Source organism: Anolis sagrei, chromosome 3 (assembly GCF_037176765.1).
Source record: "Anolis sagrei isolate rAnoSag1 chromosome 3, rAnoSag1.mat, whole genome shotgun sequence".
In the NCBI taxonomy this organism is placed as follows: domain Eukaryota; kingdom Metazoa; phylum Chordata; class Lepidosauria; order Squamata; family Dactyloidae; genus Anolis; species Anolis sagrei.
Genome location: NC_090023.1, coordinates 185,793,176 through 185,818,107, shown reverse-complemented (window position 1 = coordinate 185,818,107; position 24,932 = coordinate 185,793,176). Strand labels below are relative to the sequence as shown.

The following is a 24,932-nucleotide window of genomic DNA, read 5'->3' as shown; positions in this document are numbered from 1 at the left end:
TAAATAATGATATAAAGTTATAATATGCATAATTATAATAAGATGCTCTTCTTCCAGGTGAGGTTTGACTAAAGCAGAATAGAGTGCGATTATGACCTCCCATAATCTGGACTTTATTTGTGATTACAAATAATAATTATTATAACTAACACTATATTATTATATATAATAATTACAATAGTTATAAATAATAATATAATTACAAAGAATATGATAATACTTTATTATTATAGTGTGTTATAATATTCATAATTATAATAAGACACAATTATTCCTGGCAAGGTTTGACTAAAGCAGAATAGAGTGGGATTATGACTTCCCACAATCTGGACACTATCGAGCCTAGAATTGTATTATCCTATTTTGCTGCCACATTACACTTTTAACTTACGTTTTCAGGTTGTGGTCCACTAATAAAGATCCTAGGAGTTTCCGTGCCTAGTTACTTTGAATTATTTTTTTGTTTTGTTTTTGTTCAATTAAAATAAAATAAATAAATAACAACACATACACTAAAATCGAACAAAATAAAGAAATCAAATAGTCCCGCCCCATAACATTCCTTCCACTCCTTTTTTATTTTTCGCATTTTATTTATATTTATTTTATTTCATTTATATTCTCTCTCACATAATATTATATATATACACAATAGGCTTTCAATTAACTGGCACTCATAGAAATTGGTAGATGTGGGATAAATGTGTTTCTTGTACTGTCAAAGGCTTTCATGGCTGGAATCACTGGGTTGTTGTAGGTTTTTCGGGCTGTATAGCCATGTTCTAGAAGCATTTTCTCCTGACGTTTCGCCTGCATCTCTGGCAAGCCTCCTCAGAAGTTGTGAGGTTTGTTGGAAACTAGGAAAATTGGGTTTATATATCTGTGGAAGGTCCAGGGTGGGAGAAAGAACTCTTGTCTGTTGGAGCTAGGTGTGAATGTTTCAATTGGCCACCTTGGTTAGCATTTGATGGCCTGACAGTTTTTAGCTGTGGCTTGTTACTGCTTGGAGGAATCCTTTGCTGAGAGGTGATTAGGTGTTCCTGATTCTTTCTTGTGTGGAGTTCCCCTGTGTTTGAATTTTGCTTTTTATTTATTGTTATAATTTTAGAGTTTAGTACTGGCTACCAGTACTAAAAAACTCTTTTCTGGTTGCTTGAGAGTTACTATTAAACGTAGACCTAATCCTATGTCTCATGCTATATCGTACCACAAACTCAGTACTGACTTGATGTTGAAATACTTCAATTAATTGGACAGAATTTTCTCTCTAAAATCATTTTCATTTTAAATTAATTTTTAAAAGATTTTCAAACAGAGCCAACAAATGATAACAAATAAAATAATAATAAATAATAATAAAATAATAATAATAATAATAATAAAGAATCCAATACAAAAAAACTCCATATATATATACATCTCACCTCACACATGTCAACAAGGACCCTTTCTATACTGTCATATGATCCAGATTATCAGATAATCAACATCATCTGCTTTGAACTGGATTATAAGGCAGTGTAGATTTATATAATCCAGTTCAAAGCAGATGATGTAGATTATATGAGTCTACACTGCCTTATAATCCAGTTCAAAGCATATAATATGGATTTTATATTGCAAGGTAGAAGGGGCCTAAAATTAACAAATAAACACTCCCCACTTCCCTTTAAAAAGACATTAGAAACTTTCCAAAACTGCTGCCATTCTCACTTTTGGAAAGGCGACATTAATCTTTGGTCCCCATCTCTTCCTTTGTTTTTGAAACATTAAAAGCACAAATAAGATGCATTAAAACCTGTTTATTCTGCACTGATTAAGACACTGCCTCATCAGCGCACATTAATGTCTTTGCTCCATACATAATTGAAAACAAACAAACAAACGGGGAAAACAAACTTTCTCAGTTACCAGTCTCTAATCTCAATGGCTTAGGAACAGGTAACATGTCTAATTTCCAAAGGGTAATAGGTTGATTTAAGCAAACTTCATATTTTGTTTTTGTTCTGAAAACGTGCTTTAATATTGTTAGAATTGCATCCCTCCCGCTTTTCCTTCCTTTTATTTTAGCGCAAGTTTTTAAAAGTATAAAACTAGGAGGTTGTCCCTTAAATTTAAATTAATTCTTGTAGGGTCGTATGTAAAGCCTTATAGTAATTGTTGTTATTGAGATATCTAGCCTGTTTTTCAAGGCAAAACCTTCACATCTGAATTACAACTTACTTTAACATCCCAAAGTATGGCTAAATATTAAACAGGAGTAGCCCATGTTGGAGGCAGTATGGCATACTGGCTTGAATGTTGAATTAAGGCAGGCATGGGCAAACTTGGGCACTCCAGGTGTTTTGGACTTCAACTCCCACAATTCCTAACAGCTACCGTCCAAAACACCTGGAGGGGCCCAAGTTTGCCCATGCCTGGACTAAGGGCTCTTCCAGACAGGCCCTATATCCCAGGATCTGATCCCAGATTTTCTGTTTATCCCAGATTATCTGGCAGTTTAGACTCATATAATCCAGTTCAAAGCAGAAAACCTGGGATTTTTTTGTCGTGTTAGGAGCGACTTGAGGAACTCCAAGTGGCTTCTGTTATGAGAGAATTGACCATCTTCAAGGACGTTGCCAAGGGGATGCCCAGATGTTTTGATGTTTTATCATCCTTGTGGGAGGCTTGCATGAGGAGCTGGAGCTGACAGAGGGAGCTCATCTGTGCTCTCCCCAGATTCGAACCTGTGACCTGTCGGTCTTCAGTCCTTCCGGCACTGCGCCACCGGGGGGTGGGGGTGGGTTATTTATTTATTTATCATGTCAGGAGCAAGCCAAACAGTTGTATTGCATTTTTAACAAATAAACAAACAAAACACAAAGTTTGCAAGCTTGGCAGTTGATTAAATGTCCTTTGACCAGTAGCTGGCCACTTGGAGTGCCTCTGGTGTTGCCGCAAGGAGGTCCTCCATTGTGCATGTAGCAGGGCTCAGGATGCATTGCAGCAGGTGGTCAGTGGTTTGCTCTTCTCCACACTCGCATGTTGTGGATTCCATTTTGTAGCCCCATTTCTTAAGGTTGGCTCTGCATCTCGTGGTGCCAGAGCACAGTCTGTTCAGTGCCTTCCAAGTTGCCCAGTTTTCTGTGTGCCCAGGGAGGAGTCCCTCATTTGGTGTCAGCCATTGATTGAGGTTCTGGGTTTGAGCCTGCCACTTCTGGACTCTCGCTTGCTGAGGTGTTCTAGTGAGTGTCTCTGTAGATCTTAGAAAACTATTTCTTGATTTAAGTCGACGTGCTGGCTGATATCCAACCAGGGGATGAGCTGGAGATGTCACTGCCTTGGCCCTTTCACTATTGGTTGCTACTTCCTGGCGGATGTCAGGTGGTGCAATACTGGCTAGACAATTTCTCCAATGGTGTAGGGCGCAGACACCCCGTGATAATGCAGCATGTCACATTAAGAGCCACATCCACTGTTTTAGTGTGGTGAGATGTGTTCCACACTGGGCATGCATACTCAGCAGCAGAGTAGCATAGCGCAAAGGCAGATGTCTTCACTGTGTCTGGTTGTAATCCCCACGTTGTGCCAGTCAGCTTTCATATGATATTGTTTCTAGCACCCACTTTTTGCTTGATGTTATCCGGGGGATAAGATCCTGGGATATAGAGCCTGTCTGGAAATCCCCCAAGGACCCTTATACACTGCCATATAATCCAGAATATCAAGGCAGACAAACCACTTTATCCGTTTTGAACTGGATTATCTGAGTCTATACCAGTGGTTCTCAACCTGGGGTCCCCAGATGTTTTTGGCCTTCAACTCCCAAAAATCCTAACAGCTGGTAAACTGGCTGGGATTTCTGGGAGTTGTAGGCCAAAAACATCTGGGGACCCCAGGTTGAGAACCACTGGTCTACAGTGTCATATAATCCAGTTCAAAGCAGATAATCTGGATTTTATACAGCTGTGTAGAAGGGACCAAGGACCAGGGTTCAATTCCCTGTTCACCTATAAAAACCAAGTCTGGTCTCCCCCCCCCCTTCTTCTTTTTCTCTTTTTTTGCCTTCTTTTTTTCTCTCCCCCCCCCCTTTTCTTCTTTTTCTCCTTTTTTCCCTTCTTTTTTTCTCTCCCCCCTTTTTTTTCTTTGTTTTTTAGTTTTTCTTTCTTTACTTCTTTCTACTTCAGCTCATTTCCTACTTTTCTATCTTCTTTACAATATTCCCCCACTTTCCATGTAACTGTATACTCTTTCAATAAAAAAAATAATTACAAAAAAAACAAGGCTGGATCTACACTGCCATATAATTTATATTATTAAATTAAATATTCCACAGTACTGCTTTGAACTGGATTATCTGAGTCCACACTGCTATATAATCCAGTTCAAAGCAGATAATCTAGATTTTATATGGCAGTGTAGAAGGGACCACACTCAGTGCCCCAGAAAACCAACATAAAACCGAAATGATTTGTAGGACCAAAACAACAATCAACAAAGCCTGTGATGGCTTGATGATGACATTGGCTTGGGGAATATATATTTGGAACAAAAGGCATTGAATAATTGTCTCTTTTCAGCTCAAACAACAAGGCGGTCACTTTATTTAATTGTTGTTTTACATAAGCAATCATTAGAAAAAGCTATTAATCCTTTACTTCAAGTGGCTTTGAGAATGTTATCTAATCGTCCGCTGCTTGAAATCTTAGGGTGGCAGAAAACCATGCATTTTTGTTTGAGAAAGAATGGTAATTTGCCAGCCTCGTGTTCTGTGAGCTGCGAATGGCAGTGCTTTCAGCAAAAACCATTACAGTATATAGAATAAACATTTTTCAACCAGGTTTATATAAAGCGGTGAGCTATAGCTAATTCCTTTTTAGCACAGTAAGTGTTTTGTTTGTGCCTGCTGCTTAGTATCACTTTCTTCAACCTAAAGGCCACAAAACATGTAGTGTTTTGATGCTTTTGTGTATCACACAGTACCATTAAATAGTTGTTGTATTAAGAACGGATAAACCTTTGTGCTAAATTGTCCAGCTTCAGGGGACCAGGATGAATTCTTGCTTGGCCTTGGAAGTCCACCAAAATGATTTTAGGCCCACATTATCTGCTTTGAACTGGTTTATATGAGTCTACACTATCATATAATCCAGCTCAAAGCAGATAATCTGGATTTTATATGGCAGCATAGAGGGGGATTTAGGGAGTCACAAGCCCCTTCTACAATGCCATATAATCCAGATTATCAAAGCAGATAACCCACATTATCTGCTTTAAACTGGATTATATGAGTGTACACTGCCATATAATCCAGATCAAAGCAGATCATCTGGATTTTATATGGCAGTATAGGGGCCTTAGGGAGTCACAGTCCCCTTCTACAATGCCATATAATCCAGATTATCAAAGCAGATAAAACACATTATCTGCTTTGAACTGGATTATATGAGTCTACACTGCCATATAATCGATCTTAAAGAAGATAATCTGGATTTTATATAGCAGTGTAGAAGGGGCCTTAGGGAGTCACAGGCCCCCTCTACACTGCCATATAATCTAGATTATCAAAGCAGATTAAACATATTATCTGCTTTGAACTGGATTATTTATTTATCATGTCAGCATCAACCAGACAATTGTATCACATTTTAACAAATTTTTAACATTAAAAACATCGTTTTGAATTGGATTATATGAGTCTACACTGAATATAATCCAGTTCAAAGCAAATCATCTGGATTTTATATGGCAGCGTAGAAGGGGCCTTGGGGAGTCACACACTCTCAAACTGGATCTACCCTATATCCCAGGATTTGATCCCAGATTATCTTTTTATCCCAGATTATCTGGCAGTGTAGACTCATATGATCCAGTTCAAAGCAGGTAATCTGGGATTTTTTTTTCATGTCAGGAGCGACCTGGTGTGAGAGAATTGGCCATCTGCAAGGACGTTGCCCAGGGGACGCCCGGATTATTTTGATGTTTTATCATCCTTGTGGGAGGCTTCTCTCATGTCCCCGCATGAGGAGCTGGAGCTGATAGAGGGAGCTCAGTCCTGCCGGCACAGGGGTTTAACCCATTGTGCTGGAGCTGATAGAGGGGTCTTCAGTCCTGCCGGCACAGGGGTTTAACCCATTGCACTTTTTTTTTGTCTGGATCTACACTGCTATATATCCAGGGATCTGATCTGGGATCAGATCCCTGGATATATAGCAGTGTAGATCCAGACAAAAAAGCAGTTACCAGTAAATTCGTAAATAATTACTGTATTTACGAATTTAGCACCAAAACATCGCAATGTATTGAAACAGCTGTGGATCCAGGGGGTGGGAGGGAGGCAGACTGCGTTGGATAATACAGAACGTTGAATGACCGAAGGTTGGATAAGCGAGACTCTACTGTGGTTTGACACCACTTTAATTGCTGTGGCTCGCTGCTATGGAATCATGGGAGTTGTTGTTTTACAGGGTCTGGTGCCTCACCAAAGAGGTCTGGTGCCTCACCAAACTACAAATCCCGGAATTCCATTGCATTGAGCCATGGCAGTTAAAGTGGTGTCAAGCTGAATTAATTCTACAGTATAGATGCAATGATTTATGGAGGCCACAAATGGAGTCCTTCTGCTATGTCACATGGTGTGCCCAAATTATAGGCTTCTGGGATCTACTTTGTTTTCTATTGCAATTCCAACAGCAACCAACCAGAGTCTAGTACTTGGAAGATCCCTGGTTTTCCGGGTCTGTGGGCAGATTGCAGCTATTCCATGGCATCATTCTATTCATAGTTGCTGTGCCATTTCATCACCTTGTAGAAAAACCTTCTGGTGATGAATGTCTCTGTACTTAGCTCCCTTGGTTCTCAAATGTCAAACACAGTTTGCAAACAGGGCTTTCAGTGCACCTAAGGTAAAAGGCACTCTTTACAGCTAAAAATCACCAAGCAGGAATTACAAATAAATAAACTATCCTATTGAAGCAAGCACCAAATTTATTTTTGTTATTATTACATTTATTATTTTACTCTCTTATTACTGTTATTACATTTCCATTATGTTACTCTATTATTATTTTTATTACATTTATTATTTTACTCTCTTTATTATTATTGGAAGGATATGTAAGCACATTTACATTGAAGAAGGTTAGAATAATGGTTTAATAAGAGTTGGACAGCTTTATCTTAAATTACAATTTTATGTAAATATTTTTGAATATTTACTCTACTGATGCCTCAATTAATCTAATTTTATTGGTATCTATTTCTATTTTGAAACTTACCAGTAGCTGCTGCATTTCTCGCCCTCGGCTTATACTCGAGTCAATACATTTTCCCAGTTTTTTGTGGTAAAATTAGGTGCCTCGGCTTATATTCGGGTCAGCTTATACTCGAGTATATACAGTACTTTGAAAGTAGTTGTTCTACTACAGAAACTTCATTTTTGTGGCTGCCACAAACTGTGTTGAATTGGTTGAGACTGTATGAGACATGCATTGAAAACCTAGAGCAAAATGTGCTGCAGGATGTCCCACAAAAACAAAGTTTTTGCAGTTTAACCACCCTTTTCCGTGTTTTTATGCTAGAACCAATGAGGAAATGGCATTTATAATCCAGGAACAAAAATCTTGTTACATAGTGGACAAAAACTTTTCTTTATTTAGCACAGCTTTTATAACATAGAACACACACACACATAGATAAGAAATTAAAAAAGAATACTCTATACAAACAGAAAGAAATTATTGTTAAGAAGAAGAAGAAGAAGAAGAAGAAGAAGAAGAAGAAGAAGAAGAGAAAAGTCAACGACAGATCCCAAATTTAGACTCTGCAAGGAAGCAGATGAAACAATAGATCACCTCCTCAGCTGCTGCAAGAAGATCACGCAGACAGACTACAAGCAGAGGCATAACACCGTTGCTCAGATGATTCATTGGAACTTGTGCCACAAATACCATCTGCCTGCGACAAGGAACTGGTGGGATCAGAAGCCTGAAAAAGTTACAGAGAATGAACACGTCAAGCTACTCTAGGACTTCCGAATTCAGACAGACAGAGTTTTGGAGCATAATACTCCTGACCTCACAATCGTGTTAAAAAACAAAGTATGAATTGTCGATGTTGAAATCCCAGGTGACACCAGGATTGACGAGAAACAACTAGATTTTTTTCACAAAGCAGATGAACATCAGCACTCTACAATGGCACATGAGAACTTGCTATCCTTTTCCAAAGTCACTTAAAATATGATATCGGTGTGGAGGTGAAGGGCCCTTCAGCATACTTTTCTTTGGATCCCAGCCCCTCTAATAATTCCAGTATTGAATTTGGCTCCTTATTTGATGGATATAAAATGAAAATTACATCGATACTTGATATTCTTTTCTTGTTCTTCACTCTGTCTCACTTTCTTCACCCTTTGTTTTTGTACAGTCGTCTGCAGTTCATTCTGAATCTTCTTTCTTAATCTAATATTTCAGATAATATTGTTGCATCCCATTAATATGGGCCTGTGTTATGTAATGTCAGCAAAACAGACCGATAATGAAATTAAGTGATCAAAATTGGTACACATTTGCAATGACTGTCATGAAATATCATTAAAAAGTAGTCTGTTGGAGAGGGAGACAGAGAGATGTTTCATCTAAGAACAATATCGATTCAGAACATGATTAAACATAGATGGGTGTGCATTATGTCAAGTCGTATGTTTTAACATCTCTGAAACCTGTTGCCTTTCCACTCTGATATTGAAGCAAAAGAGTTTATGCTTGCCACATTTTATGCTTGCAAGTCACTTCTGGTGTGAGAGAATTGTTCGTCTGCAAGGACGTTGCTCAGAGGACGCCAGGATGTTTTACCATACTTGTGGGAGGCTTCTCTTATGTCCCCACATGAGAAGCTGGAGCTGACAGATGAGAGCTCACCCGCTCTCCGGATTCAAACTGCTGACCTTTTGGTCAGCAGTCCTGCTGGCGCAAGGGTTTTGTTGCACTCCAGAAGTAATCCTCTGACTTTAAATACCACACATTGAATAGGAAAAAATAATCCTTTTATTGAAGATAAGTAAAAAACAGCAAAGTAAGAAGCACTTTAAAGAAATAGGTAAATCCAATTAGGTATGAAGATAAGCAGGAACAAATTAGTCCAAGGTAGAGATCAGCAGAGTCCATAAAAGCAAAGTCCACACAATTCTAATACAATCCAGAAAATCAGGAATACATTGACTCACGGCTTGGGTAAGCAATCATGAGATCCAGGAATCAGAACCATGGGACAAGAAATGTCCTAGCATGAAACTTCAGAGCAAGGCTTCCATGAAACTAGGACAAGCACTTGGCGTGATTCTAAATGATGCTTCATCTGACTACACATCCCAAACTTGAGACTTTTATCCCCTCGTTAGCTATGTCACTAGCGGTCAGAAATTGGTTTCTCTTTAGTTGAGGCTTTGTTATTGTTTTCTGTCAAAGCCTGGCAGAGCACCTAAGCCATTGCACAGCTCTCTTGTTTTGACTGAACTCTTCTCATCTATCTCTTGGCTCGTTATCTACTTGCTCATTAATTTCTGCAGGTGCCAAGCTATTTTCATGTTCTCTCTCATGAGAACTCTCTGGTAACAATTCAGAAAGCACACCATCATCCCCACATCCCTCAGGGACATTCTCATGGGAAACTACAGGGATCTCCTGGTCATTCTCTGCATCAATATCATTGACCAAACCATTGCCATCTTGAAACTCATCTTGAACCTCATGAACATCATTCCCCACATCCAAAGCACCCTGATCCTGAAACACAATCACAGGCTGAACTCCAACAGGTTTAACCCATTGCGCTACTGGGGGCTCCTTGCTTTCCACACGACTGCTTATTATTATCATACTTGCATTCTGCGTTCTTCCCAAAATGTAATGCTCCGGGTAACATTCAATAATTTAAATCAATTACAAAACTAATTAAGCAATGCATCCATTAAAACTATCACAGTAATTAAAACCATTATAGTAATTAAGAGACACTAACATGCTTTTAAAAGCAAGATTAAAGAATGATGTTTCCTCACATTTCCTAAATGTAAAACTGGGAACTATTAAGAAATTGGAGGAATGCATTTATCAATTAGGAATATAAATTTGGGAGTTATGTTTTTGGTTTCTAAATATGCTGTTACACTCAGTGCTATATATCATATTGTGTGAGCACGCACACATCCTTTCACATTTACAGTTTTGACTTTTGCAGATTTGATTTTTCATGGGTTTTTAAAACTTTTCTCTCTAGAAATCTCAAAGGCCACTTCAACACTGCCATTTATTACCAAATAATCCACATTATCTGTTCTGAACTGGATTATATGAGTCTACACTGCCATATAATCCTGTTCAAAACAGATAATCTGGATTTTATTTGGCAGTGTAGAAGGGGGCTAAGATTCTGGGTTCCGCTTCTAATAGACCTTGACATTTCTAACATTTCTAGCATAGAGATATGCTAGAAAAACTAGAAATTCCTAGGGAGGTGTTCTCCCATGTAAAAAATTGCATTTTTCCTTTTTCACATTTTTTTCACTTTCACAGGTATCCTGTGCCCCTAACACAGGTTAACTCTAGCCTGATGTGCTTTTTTGAAACAGGAATTTAGAAATTTTGTTATAAACAATTGCCAGCAAGCTGTTAATCCCATTTCGAATATATTTGTTTAATCAGTTGTTCAAGGGAGACCCAACCAATAGGTAAATCCTATTAATTGAATGGGTTTATTCTTGTAGATAGATATAGGCCAAAGTTACATCTTTTTTTTCTCCGTGCTCTAAATCAGGGCTTCTCAAACTTTTTCAGATGCAGAGCACTTTTTGAAGTAAAAGTTTCTCATGGAGTCCCAATAAATGTTTAAATATTATATTATAAATTATATTATATATAATGTATATAGGCATAGAGGGGCCATGGACATGCAGTGGGTTAAACTGCTAACCTGCAGAACTTGGTAATCAGGAGGCTGGCGACTTGAATCCACGAACATCCTGGGGATGTTCCCTTTGTTAGCCCCAGCTTCTGTCAACCTATCAGTTCGAAAACATGCAAATGTGAGTAGATCAATAGGTACCATTTCGGCTGGAAGGTAACAGTCCTCCATGCAGTCATGCTGGCCACATGGCCTAGGAGGTGTCTACGGACAATGCTGGTTCGTCAGCTTAGAAATTGAGATAAGCACCAGCCCCCAGAGTCAGATACAACTAGACTTAATGTCAAGGGGAATCAGGCATGGGCAAACTATTTGACTCATCCAGTCCAACCCTCTTCTACCATGCAGGAAAAGCATAATCAAAGCACCCCCAACAAATGGCTATCCAGCCTTAATAATAATAATAATAATAATAATAATAATAATAATAATAATAGCAACCCTAGGGGCCATCCTGTCTAACCTCTTTGAATTGACCGCATTTAGTTTTATCTACTGTATATTCCGGCATATAAGGCGACTGGGCATATAAGACGACCCCCAACTTTTCCAGTTAAAATATAGAGTTAAGACGACTCCCATGCATAAGACTACACCCGCGTATAAGACCCCTGACTTTTGAGAAGATTTTCTTGGGTTAAAAAGTAGGCTTATACGCCAGAATATACTGTACTATTTTTTTATAATTGTATTTTTTAAATTTTGTGATAATTTTATGTCACTAGTTTTATACTTTTGTACCATTTTTACCTGTTGTATGTTACATGTGCACCCTGGAGTGCCTTGTAAGCTACTCTGAGTTCCTTTGGGGAGATGGTGGCGGGATATAAATATATTATTATTATTATTATTATTATTATTATTTGAAACACAGCAAGATGAGTCCATAGCAGACAAGATCACTTTGCTGGCTGTTGTATTGGATCACACGTTGGACACTTCCCAAATGTCTAGGACTCTGTGATGTATCAGCGAATAATGCGTGCAGATCCCAGTAACGTGGCCTTTTGCAGCTGGCAGATGGTAACTTTGTCAGTGCTGATTGTGTTTAAGTGCAGGCCAAGGTCTTTAGGCACTGCACCCAGTGTGCCGATCACCACTGGGACCACCCTTGGCCCCAGTATAATAATAAATACCCCCTTCTGCCATGCAGGAAAAGCACAATCAAACAACCCCACTGATAGCCACCCAGCCTTAGTTGTAGTAGTAGTAGTAGTAGTAGTAGTAGTAGTAATAATAATAATAATAATAGCATAAATGTGAAGCCACTCATGGAGCCCCAAGGGCTCCACAGAGCACACTTTGAGAACCACTGCTCTAAATTATGTAAAGAATGCATTCCCTTCCATCAAATGCAAAAGTATTTCTTTTCTTCATACAAGAGAATTTGGAAAGTATTTTTTTCTTTGTTTTATACACCATGCAGATAGCATAGGAAGGCATATGGCCAGCTTTCTGACTTAGTAAGTTTCCAATCTCTGACCTCCCACATCTTTTTTTTTCTCTTGTTGTTTGTTGGCTAGAATTTTATACTCACACTGCATACACACATCAATGTCTAAGTATGCCCCAGATTTCAATAATGTATATTACCGTCTTAAGAGCAACAGGAGTCTAAAATTATCCAGTCGTCTCCCTACAAGATACCTAATTAGATGCTGTATGAATAATAGCATTCATTGGCATGAAAGTCAGCAAATTTATCTCAATGTATCTCATAAAATAGTAACAGCTGGTCTCAAATATGGGATTTACTAGGAGAGATGAAAGCTCTGAAGGTCTCTTTGAAGATACAGTGGAGGCAGCAATGTAAGCCTTCATGGCTTTAACCACAGACGAAGGTACAATTATGTGTTCTACTATGTGATTGACCTCACATGTCCTATACCCATTGGGACTAGTTCTTGTCATCCTTTTTTTAACTATCCAGGGCAAGCCATGAAAGTAGGAGAAATGTGTTTCATATGCTAACCTCACAAGCTCATATCTTGCCATCCTACAGCAGTTCTGATTACTGAAAATTAATCCAAAGCCTCCAGGAATCTATCAAATTACTTATGTCTCTAGAAGTAAATTATGCAACAGGTTCTTCACTGTTGCAGAAAAATTCAACCAGATATTGGTTTGCCTAAAATAATAATCCAGATTGCCATGTCTACATGGGCAATATGCACTGCCATATCTGTTGACCTAGTGACAATTTGATTTTAAAAAATAGAGTTACATTTTCAAGTGCTTTTTTTAAAAAAAAAAACCTTTATTTTTAAAAGTTTTTAAAGTTACACTAAAAGTTATAAAAGTGAATCAGGAAAAGCAATATAGAGTAGAAACACAAAAAATGGCAAGAGTAAAAAAGAAAAAAAAGAAAAAGTACGGTATATGACCTCCGATCTTTCCTCACCTGGCCAAAAGAAAACAACATACTCTTCACCCTCTAGGTCTCTCAATGTTGACTCCTTTCTTGAACCACCCTCCCCCCCCCCAAAAAAAGTATTATTCAAAACTCAAAATTGGCAAGTCCTTCAAAAAGTGAACAAAAGGTTTCCAGTCTTTCAAAAAAAAATGTCAATGTCTCTTCTTTTAGTAAACAGATTAATTTTTCCATCTTGGCAAAGTCCATCATTTTTATCATCCAATTCTCTGTTGTTGGTGCTACTGAGTTCTTCCATTTCTACGCATAGAGCAATCTGGCTGATGTGATCATATATTGCAACAGTTTATCATAGTCATTTGTATCAGTTAAACCAAGCAGAAAAATCTGATGTTTTAACTGGATATTTTCTCCCAAAACTTTCTGGATCACCTTATGTATTTAAACCCACTATTTCTTGGCATGTTTACATGTCCGTCACATATGGTAGACAGACTCCACTTGCTGTTTACATTTGCAGCAGGTGCTGGAAATGTTGCATCCTAGCCACCTGCTTGATCCCTTTTTCACCCAAACACCACACAGATCAACAATAATAATAAGTTTGGGTTGCTGTGAATTTTCCGGGCTGTATGGCTATGTTCCAGAAGCATTCTCTCCTGATGTTTCACCCACATCTTTGGCAGGCATCCTCAGAGGTTGAGGGATCTGTTGGAAACTAGGCAAGTGAGGTTGATCCAACATTATAAGTTTATTAAGAAAAGAGTACTGAATATAAAAACATTTTCAAAATAGTGTTCAACATAAACAGGCTATGCATTCACTAATGTATCAGCAAAACCCAGTATGCAAAAGCAATTTCCAAGTTACAGCCATGAGCTAGAGTTCTAGGAGCTTAACAAAAAGCAATGGCCAGCTCTGCATATGAGTTCCAAAAATCACCAAAGGAAAAAGGAAGAAACAGTAACCCGAGGGTTTGTGCACTTAAATTAGAATTATATCCCAAAGCTTGAAAACATGAACATGACCATAATCCAAAGGCTTGATACTTGAACTTGACTATAATCCCAAAGGCTTGAAACTTGAAACAAGATTTGTATTCTAAACAGGAGGCATGGAATTCAAGTAGGAAAACAAGATACAGACCCAAAAACGGATCTCCTAACTTGGATCTCCCAAGACAAGCAACTTGACACATGAAAATCCAACATTGATCTCCCCATCAAACATTGACTCCAGTTCCTTAAGACTGTTGCCCATGACATCACACTTTCTCACTCCTGGGTTCCCTTTTTTATCTTTCAGCCTCTGAGAACAACAAATTTGTCTTTGTTTTGGATTATCCTGTCTGAGCTATAAATGCTAGGTTATCTGTAACCCTCCTGTCTTTTTCAGAGTCACTCCCTAACTGTTTCTCATGAGAATCGCTGCCTGTGTTCCTGACAACAGATCTACCCAAAACATTCCCATCGTCTTGAAAAGCACTTATGCTTTCCCCCCACAGAAACACCAGGCTCAAACAAAAAACTCCCCATCCTCATCCTCAGAGGCTACACAGGCCTCAACAGGAAATTCTTTAGACATCTTTAAAAGCTTTTCAGGAGTCATATACCATCAATACATTCTTTTATAAAAATTATATTTCAAATTATAACGTAGCGTAAATGTTAGGATGTAAATGTTAGGATGGCATCCTCGAAGTGATTGAATTGACCTTGAAGGAGCTGGGGGTGATGATGGCCGGCAGGGGGCTCTGGCATGGACTGGTCCATGAGTCACAAAGAGTTGGAAATGAATGAACAACAACAAATGTTAATCCCTTGTTCCACATTTTCTCCCATTGGTCCAACATCATATTATGCCCAACATTTTATGCTCTCTTTGCCATGCATTCTTTGCTTGTCTGACATTTCTCATTTCAATAACATCCAAGTGTTGGAAACATTTTGGAAAAAGCCTGATGCATGTTGGCCTATGTATATATTTCCTTGGCTTTTTTTCAGGGACTACATAAAAAGAGATACAAATATAAATGTATACCTAACATCCAGAGTACAGTGCATAATCATGTAATAATACACACAGAATTTCATCTATGCTGATGATCGTGCCATTACTGCTCAAGCAGGGAGCCTTGAGATGGTAGAACAGAAGCTTTCCGAAGCTCTAGGTGCTCTTACTGCCTATTACAGGGAAAACCAGCTGATCCCTAATCATTCTAAAATACAGACATGTGCTTTTCACCTTAAGAACAGACAAGCATCCTGAGCTCTTAGGATGACCTGGGAAGGAATCCCACTGGAGCATTGCAGCACACTCAAATATCTGGGAGTCACTCTGGACCGTTCTCTGATCTACAAGAAGCACTGCCTGAATATCAAGCAAAAAGTGGGTGCTAGAAACAATATCATACGAAAGCTGACTGGCACAACCTGGGGATCACAACCAGACACAGTGAAGACATCTGCACTTGTGCTATGCTACTCTGCTGCTGAGTTTGCATGCCCAGTGTGGAACACATCTCACCACGCTAAAACGGTGGATGTGGCTCTTAATGAGACATGTCGCATCATCACAGGGTGTCTGCGCTCTACACCACTGGAGAAACTACACTGTCTAGCCGGTATTTCACCACCTGTCATCCGCCGGGAAGTAGCAGCCAATAGTGAAAGGACCAAGGCAGTGACATCTCCAGCTCATCCCTTGTTTGGGTATCAGCCAGCACATCAGTGACTTAAATCAAGAAATAGTTTCCTAAGATCTACAGAGACACTCGCTGGAACACCTCAGCAAGCGAGAGTCCAGAAGTGGCAGGCTCAAACCCAGAACCTCAATCAGTGGCTGATACCAAATGAGAGACTCCCTCCTGGGCACACAGAAAACTGGGCAACGTGGAAGGTGCTGAACAGACTGCGCTCTGGCACCACGAGATGCAGAGCCAACCTTTAGAAATGGGGCTACAAAGTGGAATCCACGACATGCGAGTGTGGAGAAGAGCAAACCACTGACCACCTGCTACAATGCAACCTGGGCCCTGCTACATGCACAATGGAGGGCCTTCTTGCGGAAACACCAGAGGCACTCCAAATGGCCAGCTACTGGTCAAAGGACATTTAATCAACTACCAAGCTTGAAAACTTTGTGTTTTGTCTGTCTGTCTGTTTGTTTGTTTTGTTAAAAATGTAATACAAATGTCTGGTTGCTCCTGACACGATAAATAAATAACCCACAGAAAAGTCATAATACATTTTGTGTGCTGCTTAATGTCTGTACATGCCAATATGAAATCTAACCGCAGATTTGCAAATATCATTCCATTTGCTGGACTAAAAAGAATTGAGTTAAAAAGGCTCATTTTTTAGTTATTATTTTAGCAGCTGGTCGAGGAAAAAAGGGAAGGACAAGAGGAAGTGAGATATCCTTCAAGGACGTATTTGAGACATCTCCAAACTAATGAACCTAATAAGCTAAGCCATTCAAGAGAACCTCCCTGAATGCTGAAGTCGTTCAGGATGTTGGTCTTTTCTCCAAACCATTCTCAAGACTCAGAACGACATTTGAGATCACTTCCACCATCTAATTCAGGGAAAGTGCTAGGTAACAGGGTGTGCCAATGTTTCACATTATGAATGGAAAGTTCAACTGGATGGTTTAAAGTTCTGAATAATGTAGAAGTGCTCAGCGATGTTATACCCAAATTGTTCCCTTTGGTTGTCTGTTAGAGAGTACCTTTTTAAAGTATGCAAATTGATGCAAGTACAGTATATAGTCATGCTGTATTCCGGGCCTGACTCTTTATACAGAGCACATTCTCTCATTAATCATAACCTATTCAGTGTATCCTGTGATGTGAGAATCAAAATGGAACATCCGCTGCTGCTCAAAAGCTGGTTTTAGTCACTGATTTCCTGGGGCTAAATAGTCAAAAACTTGTCTGAATGTATTCTGTCACTTTGGATTCACGGCTATTGAACATTGTTTCTCAGTTTTAAAGAGATGACACCTAGCAACTACCTCGCCGAAGCTAGTATGTTTTTTCCTAAAACTCAGAAAAGCCCCCTTTGCTTCTTTATCACTGTGGATAATACATTTTTGATGCGCTACGTGTATTTCAGTTAAGTCCCGTGCAGAAGACACAATAACATTGCACCCAGGCAAGAGGGAAAAGGACAGAAAAACTTTACTCTTATCAGCAGAGTTAAAACATAAATTTGCAATGTTAGAAACAGTTCAACAAACTTACGTAGTCTTTGTAAGCAATACAGAATAAGGCTTCTTCATCTTCATCCAAATGAGAGACGAGTAGAAATGGTTGAGCAAAATGCCTGAGCAAAAGCTGAACTGTATTCTAAAAACCATACAGTTATACCCCACCGTGTGTGGTCCAAACTTACTAGTTGACCTACATTAGCAGCTGCACATAATAATTAACAGCATAAGGTTTTCTTTAACACACACATACTTGATCCTGTTACGACTTAACTGTAATAATTTTTCAACAAATAGTTGTAGACATTATGGGGGCTGTGAGTTTGGTTAAATCTTGTGTACAAGGAAGTGAAGACATTGTGATGACACTGTGCCCCTGTAAACAAGATATGGCTTTAAAAGGCTATTTTTACATCTGGAAAACCAATTTATTGAAAATAATGATGGATCCACTGAATGTAAAGTGAATGTAAACCCTGGTTTAGTAGATATAAAAAGAATAATACTTTCAATGTATTTTGTTAACTTTATAAATTAAAGCTGTATATGACATGAATATTAATGCTGAACTAAGTGCCTCAGGGCATTTCCATGCATCACCAAATTGCGGGTTATAGTCAAGGCAAAAAATCCTGGGACCTGAGAAGATGTCCAGATATAGACCTGTTGGTCCCGGGATTTCTGCCTCCGTCATCCACACTTGCTGCTTTGTTGCGGGATTTTGCAGCCCCCAAGATGGCCGCTGCAGGACTTCTGCCAGAAATGTTGGGTTTAAAAAAAAAAACTTAGGATGCAAAGATATACATTCTGTTCCTGGGTTATATAAACTGCAGGGACATCTGTGCAGACAGGGTGTTGTTCTTGGGTTATACATGTCTGTTCCTGGTATCTCATATTGTGAAAAGATGTACAGTGTTGATTAGGGGGGCACAACTTTGTCCTGGCCACACGTTTCATGAAGTTTCTGGCACACAAACAAAGTTTTTGCGTTCTACTCAACTGTCACCTTCTTTTTTGGAGCTGACCAATCAGGAACAGACATCTAAAACCCGAGAACAAATCCAGATTAAAAATTCCCATGATTTCCGAGTGCAGGAACATAACAAACATTGAAAGATGCAGATTTTTGGCTCAGAACCGGGATATTCCCACACCTGAAAATCTTGCGTTTTTTGCTTTTATTTATTTATTTTGTATCAAAAGCATTGCATAATTTAGTATTAAACCGATAAAAATAGAAGGAGCTCAGGCAGCTAAATATCTTTTGACCAAAAACAGGCAACAGCAATGGCATTACCTGTAGCCTCCAACCATTCTTCCTCTGTACATGAGTCAGGGCATAGTGGACAAGCATACAGATTGGGAGTTGTCTGTTCTGCTCCACAGTCACACAAGGTGTGGGATTCTTTTAGATAGTGCCATTTTGTCAGGTTGTCTTTTGATCTGCCTACTTTTAAAAAAGCGTTTTTTGCTGTTTGTAGCTCTTCCTCCTGCGTTTTGAGGGAATGGCGTTTGTCCACCCTCCATTTTGCTACAGGAGCTCCTAGGATAAAAGTACTGTCTGGACAGGCCCCTAGAGGTTCCTAGAAGGTGGTTTTCTCTCTAGAAATCTCTAGGTCTTCCAGTGTGACTGTAGTTAATTTCCAGAGTGTTTATTATATATTCACACTGGAGGGGGTAGAGATTCCTAGAGAAAACATTTTTGTTAAATCTGTGAATAAATAATCAAAGCCACAAAAGTCAAACCTGCAAGTGTGGAAGGCCAACTCTCTGGTATTTATTTATTTATCGTGTCAGGAGCAAACCAAACAGTCGTATTGCATTTTTTAACAAACAATCAAACAAACAAAACACAAGTTTGCAAGCTTGGTAGTTGATTAAATGTCCTTTGACCAGTAGCTGGCCACTTGGAATGCCTCTGGTGTTACTATAAGAAGGTCCTCCATTGTGCATGTGGCAGGGCTCAGGTTGCATTGCAGCAGATGGTCTGTGGTTTGCTCTTCTCCACACTCGGTTGTGGATTCCACTTTGTGGCCCCATTTATTGAGGTTGGCTCTGCATCTCGCCCAGTTTTCTTTTCTTTTCTTTTCTTTTTTAATAATCTTTATTGATTTTAAAATGACAAACTACAAAATTACAAAATTAAGAAGGGGGGGAGTAAAGAGGGGATAGGGGAGAGGGGGACGGGTAGGGTTGTCTTGAAACAGGAGGCAGGGCGGGGTGGGGAGAGGGGGGGATGCTATAAAGAAAAGAAGAAGGGCAGGCTGGGGGAGGCAATTCCTTGGGTGATGTTACTTGTAATGATTTTCTTGTGGGTACGCAAGGTGAGTACCTTTTCTGGGATCTGGTGTGTCCCAGTTTTCTGTGTGCCCAAGAGAGAGTCTCTCATTTGGTATCAGCCATTGGTTGAGGTTCTGGGTTTGAGCCTGCCACTTTTGGACTCTTGCTTGCTGAGGTGTTACAGAGAGTGTCTCTGTAGATCTTAGAAAACTATTTTTTGATTTAAGTCGTTGACATGCTGGCTGAGGGATGAGCTGGAGATGTCACTGCCTTGGTCCTTTCACTATTGGCTGCTACTTCCCTGTGGATGTCAGGTGGTGCAATACCGGCTAAACAATGTAATTTCTCCAGTGGTGTAGGGCGCAGACACCATGTGATAATGCGGCATATCTCATTAAGAGCCACATCTACTGTTTTAGCGTGGTGAGATGTGTTCCGCACTGGACATGCATACTCAGCAGCAGAGTAGCATAGCGCAAGGGCAGATGTCTTCACTGTGTCTGGTTGTGATCCCCAGGTTGTGCCAGTCAGCCTTTGTATTAATTCTCTGGTAAATGAAAAAGAAACAAGGCCTTCCAGACTTTTCCTTGGATTAATGGGGGTGAGGGACAGACATAAGCCATAAGATACGGATTTTCTTTAATATAAACTCTGATCCCAGAAAAAGGTATGTCCTGTGATTTCAGTTGAATGTTAAGGCTGTAGAGAGATAGAATGCCAGACAAGTGTAAGAGAGGACTAGATTCTGATACATGTCGTCTTAAGGATGAATGTCCCCAGATGACCTTGGGTGTGTCACTCACTATTTCTCAGTATAACTTACAGTGTAGTGTCACAACAGCCTTTCTTTCAGGGCTATCCCAACACAGCCGCTGCTGTGCAAGCATTGCCATCTGTGCTCACTTCATTCTCAGGAACTGTTACTCATGCCTTTTGTTTAAAAACCACAGCCTCAGGAAAGACATCTCATAGTTTCTTGCCTAGTTCTTTCATCATGCAATGAATGTGTGCTTCTCTCCTAATGAACCTGTGATGCAAACAAGATTCAAGGATTTTTTTTTCCCCCTACAGCCCGCTTTTGAGAATAGTAGGTATATTTATATTTTTGGTTTTCTAAAATGAGTAAATGTGGCATTTTTTATAATAGTACAAAGGCTATCCATACCATCAGAGCGGAGGTTTAGCACAGCTGGTAAATCACCTATATCTGTTAATTGGAAGGTTGCAAGTTTGAAGCCCCGGGTCGGCGTGAGCGGTCGACTGTCAGCCCTGCTCACTGTTGACCTAAGCGGTTCGAAAACAGCTTTAGCTATAAATAGAGAAATTAGGTACCGCTAAAAGCGGGGGAGGTTTTTTACGACACCATAAGGAAAGAAGATCAGAAAATGCTGGGCGACCAAAAAGGAAGGATGAAATCCTGACGGCTCTTCGTCATAGAGAATAGAGCAACAGCGCCCCCTGTGTCTGGACTCACCTTCCTTGGCACCAAAAACAGTTGAACACTGAGTCGACAATGCATCCTTTCTGTTCTGTCTGCCTGTGTATTGTCTATACAAAGCGGCATTGAATGTTTGCCGTGTATGTGTACTGTGATCCGCCCTGAGTCCCCTTCGGGGTGAGAAGGGCAGAATATAAATAAAGTGTTATTATTATATTATTATTGTCATGTCAAAAATTGCAGTGCCTCTTCAAAACAGCCTATACTTTCAGTAGTCACAAAACTAAACCTTTTTGTTTTTCTCCATAAAGTTTGTTGCTTGGTTGTAAAATTTCAAAAATATATATAGCTAAACTGTTATTTGCTAACTGGAACCCTTAATTATTTATGTTCTAGGAATAAAGGAGATAGGTGCCTGCCCGGGACTTGGACTGTTCTATACTGTCTTGTCGGCCTTTTTTTTCTCCGTGGCTTCTTTATTCTTGAAGAAAATTGAAAATGTGCACTCGGTGGAAATCAGTGCCATTCGATGTATTTTCCAAATGGCATTTGTTCTTCCTGGTTTAATATACTACAAGTGAGTACTACTTTCTGTCCAGAAATGCTTTTCGGTTTATACAAAATGTGATGAATTAAAAAGTAGACAAATGGTTTTGTTTTTCACTGAACCTCATAAGATTGAAGTGAGTCAAGAAAATACTCTTTGATTTTCTGACTTTTGCAGTAAACTTGACTCCCTTCACAGTGACATTTTAAGCTCGTACAAGGTGCGTGAGATTTTGTGTGTGTGTGTCAGGAGCAACTTGAGAAACTTTAAGTTGCTTCTGGTGTGAGAGAATTGGCTGTCTGCAAGGATGTTGCCCAGGGGACGTCCAGATGATTTGATGTTTTTATCATCCTTGTGGGAGGCTTCTCTCATGTCCCCGCATGAGGAGCTGGAGCTGATAGAGGGAGCTCATTCGGCACGTGATGATTGGAATCTTAAAGTATGTATATGAGTCCAACGAAGTTGCCATTACATTTTTATCCATAGTAAGGCTGGGGGAGATTCAGGATGTAACATGAATAGGAAAGAGAGCTGAACCAACGCCTCTGCTGTGTTGTTTGTCACTGGCTTTTCTAGGTCCCTTCTACACTGCCATATAAAATCCAGATTATCTCCTTTGAAGTGGATTATATAGCAATGCAGACTAATACATATAATTTAGATCAAAGCAGATAATGTGGATTATTTTATTTGATAATTTGGATTATATGGCAGTGTAGAAGGGGCTCTAGATCCTGGTAGGTCTCCCTGTGCAGGAGAAATAGTTGGAGAAAGTTAAATCGGCAAAGACTTCCATTTTCCTTCTAGTTTGCTAATTCTTTATTCTGAGGGTTCTCCTTCCCCAAAGGTTTCTGGAGTATTATTTTATTTTTTATTTATTTAAAACGTTTATTTTCCTATCTTCTCTACCTCCATGGAGGGACTCAGATCGGCTAACAGCAGAAATTCAATGTACAAATACAACGAAAAGCATCATAAAGTCATAATAAGTTAAAATACAGACAGAATATATACATATAAGCCAAATCGCCAAGAAAGAATCAAGTTCAACTCAGTCCGCAAATGTGGTCAGTAATTATTAGGTTATTGCTGGACTCAAGCACATTATTCTGGGAATGCTTTGCCCCAGAGCCAGGATTTTACTAGCTTTCTGAAGGTCGGGAGGAAAGGGGCAGAGCTGATCTCCATCGGGAGAGAATTCCACAGCCGAGGGGCCACCGCTGAGAAGGCCCTGTCTCTCGTCCCCACCAGACGCAATTGCGAATGTGGCAGGACGAAGAGCAGGACCCCTCCAGAAGATCTTAACAACCTTGATGGTTCATAGGGGAGAATACGTTTGGACAGGTAAACTGGAGTATTTTGTTATATTGCTTAATATGCAACTAGTTCCCCTATATCAGGTGTGAAAACTATGCTAGAACTCTTAGCATCCCTAACTTAGATAAGTTATGATGAGGAATGCAGCGAGCTACAATCCAACAAAGTCTCTAGGGCTACACAGTTCAATCAATAGATCAATCAATCAAACTTTATATCTCACCCCATCTCCCCATGGGGACTCAGGATGTCTAACAACATAAACGGCAAACATTCGATGCCAGAAAAATAAACAATAAATTAGGCAATACAGGTAGATAGTATAAAACAATCATAAAAACAATCACAATAAAAGCCCAATAAAACACATTTCACAACATCACCACTCACCTATATATGATGTTATCCTCTGAAGTTTTCAGACGTAAGCCACGCTGAGAACAGTGGAAGTGACTTATAAGCATGTATAGGATTAAAACTTTCTACTGTATTTTTTGAACATGTTACCTACAACCTCATCACATTCATCCCCCGATTTGATATGGGCAGGGCCATAGCCAGAGGGTTTTTTTAAAAAGTTCAACCCTGCCCTGAAATGTGTCAGGTTAAAAAAGAAACCTGGTTTACTCATAACTTAGTTAAAATTATTGAGTAAACCATGTTTCGTGGGGGGGGGGGTGGAACCCTTTCGGCGGGGGGGGGGGGGGGAAGAACCCTAAACCCTTGCCCTCTGGCTATGGCCCTGGATACAGATCATGGCAGATCCAGCGAGGGGAACCCATCACCCTGCGCCCCGCATTGTCCACCTAACCACTCACCCCATCCCATGGGGGGAAGCGTCACAACCCAGCTTCCCCTTGTTGTTTATGCTTGGACTTCAGTTGAGGCATGGAGCCCCGTTGGAGGTTGATCTTCGTCATCTGATGAGAGCCAACGGGGTATTCCTCAACTGAAGTCCAAGTGTCCTAGGATGGGCAGTTTTGCCCATCTGATGAAGTTCTTGTTATTGATCATTTGAAATAGAAGTTTAAGAAAGTGAATAATAAATGGTACAGTGTGACCCCAAGGTCCCTCCAGTTTTATTAATCTACATTTATTCTCTTTGGACATTTTCTAGGTCCTCCAGGTGATTCTGTGGTTTGCTTCTTCCCAAAGTTGAGTATAGAATCACACTGGAAGAGCTAGTGATGCCTAGAAAAGTATCCTCTCTAGCCTTTCCTCTCTAGCCTTAACCCAAGAAAATCTTCTCAAAAGTCAGGGGTTGTCTTATACGCGGAACCGTCTTATACGCGGGAGTCGTCTTATACGCTGGAGTTATCTTATATGCTGGAGTAGCCTTATGCATGGGAGTCGTCTTATATGCGGGAGTTGTCTAATATACCGGGAGTTGTCTTATAGAGCGTGTGCTGAAACTTCCAATCCTGATTGGAGAATCTGTGGTTGCCACATATGGTGGGGGGAGCTAAAAAATGGCAGTGGCCGCATCCCTGCCGTATGCAGCGATTGTATGAAAGCATTAAGGGCGATGCTGTACAAGTATGGTAGAAGAAAATCCATTCATCAGGATTTGTGGACTTAATGCAGTCCCGATGGTGAGGTGAAGGCGCGCCTCACCGGGAAGGTGTAAGTGAAGGGCGGAGGCTGCGGGCGTCCGGGGTATGGAAAAAAGAGATAGAGTGGCTCTGTGCCCATAAAAACTCAACTCTTTTACCTTCTGGCCAGCCCTTGTATCCTATTACCGTACCTCCTCCTCTGCCTCTCAGATCTCGCTCCTGAAGACTGTAGTGAAGTGGTGCAGGTACGCAGGTGCGAGATCTGAGAGACAG

The 24,932-nt window shown here is 39.9% G+C and overlaps 1 protein-coding gene across 1 annotated transcript in view; it reads left to right on the top strand.

Moving 5' to 3' along the window:
* SLC35G1 (solute carrier family 35 member G1) overlaps nt 1-24,932 on the top strand; it is a 30,486-nt gene that overhangs the window by 3,993 nt on the left and 1,561 nt on the right. The window contains exon 2 of the mRNA XM_060766830.2: nt 21,639-21,819. Coding sequence (XP_060622813.2) covers nt 21,639-21,819 — 181 coding nt within the window. The remainder of the gene's footprint in view (nt 1-21,638; nt 21,820-24,932) is intronic.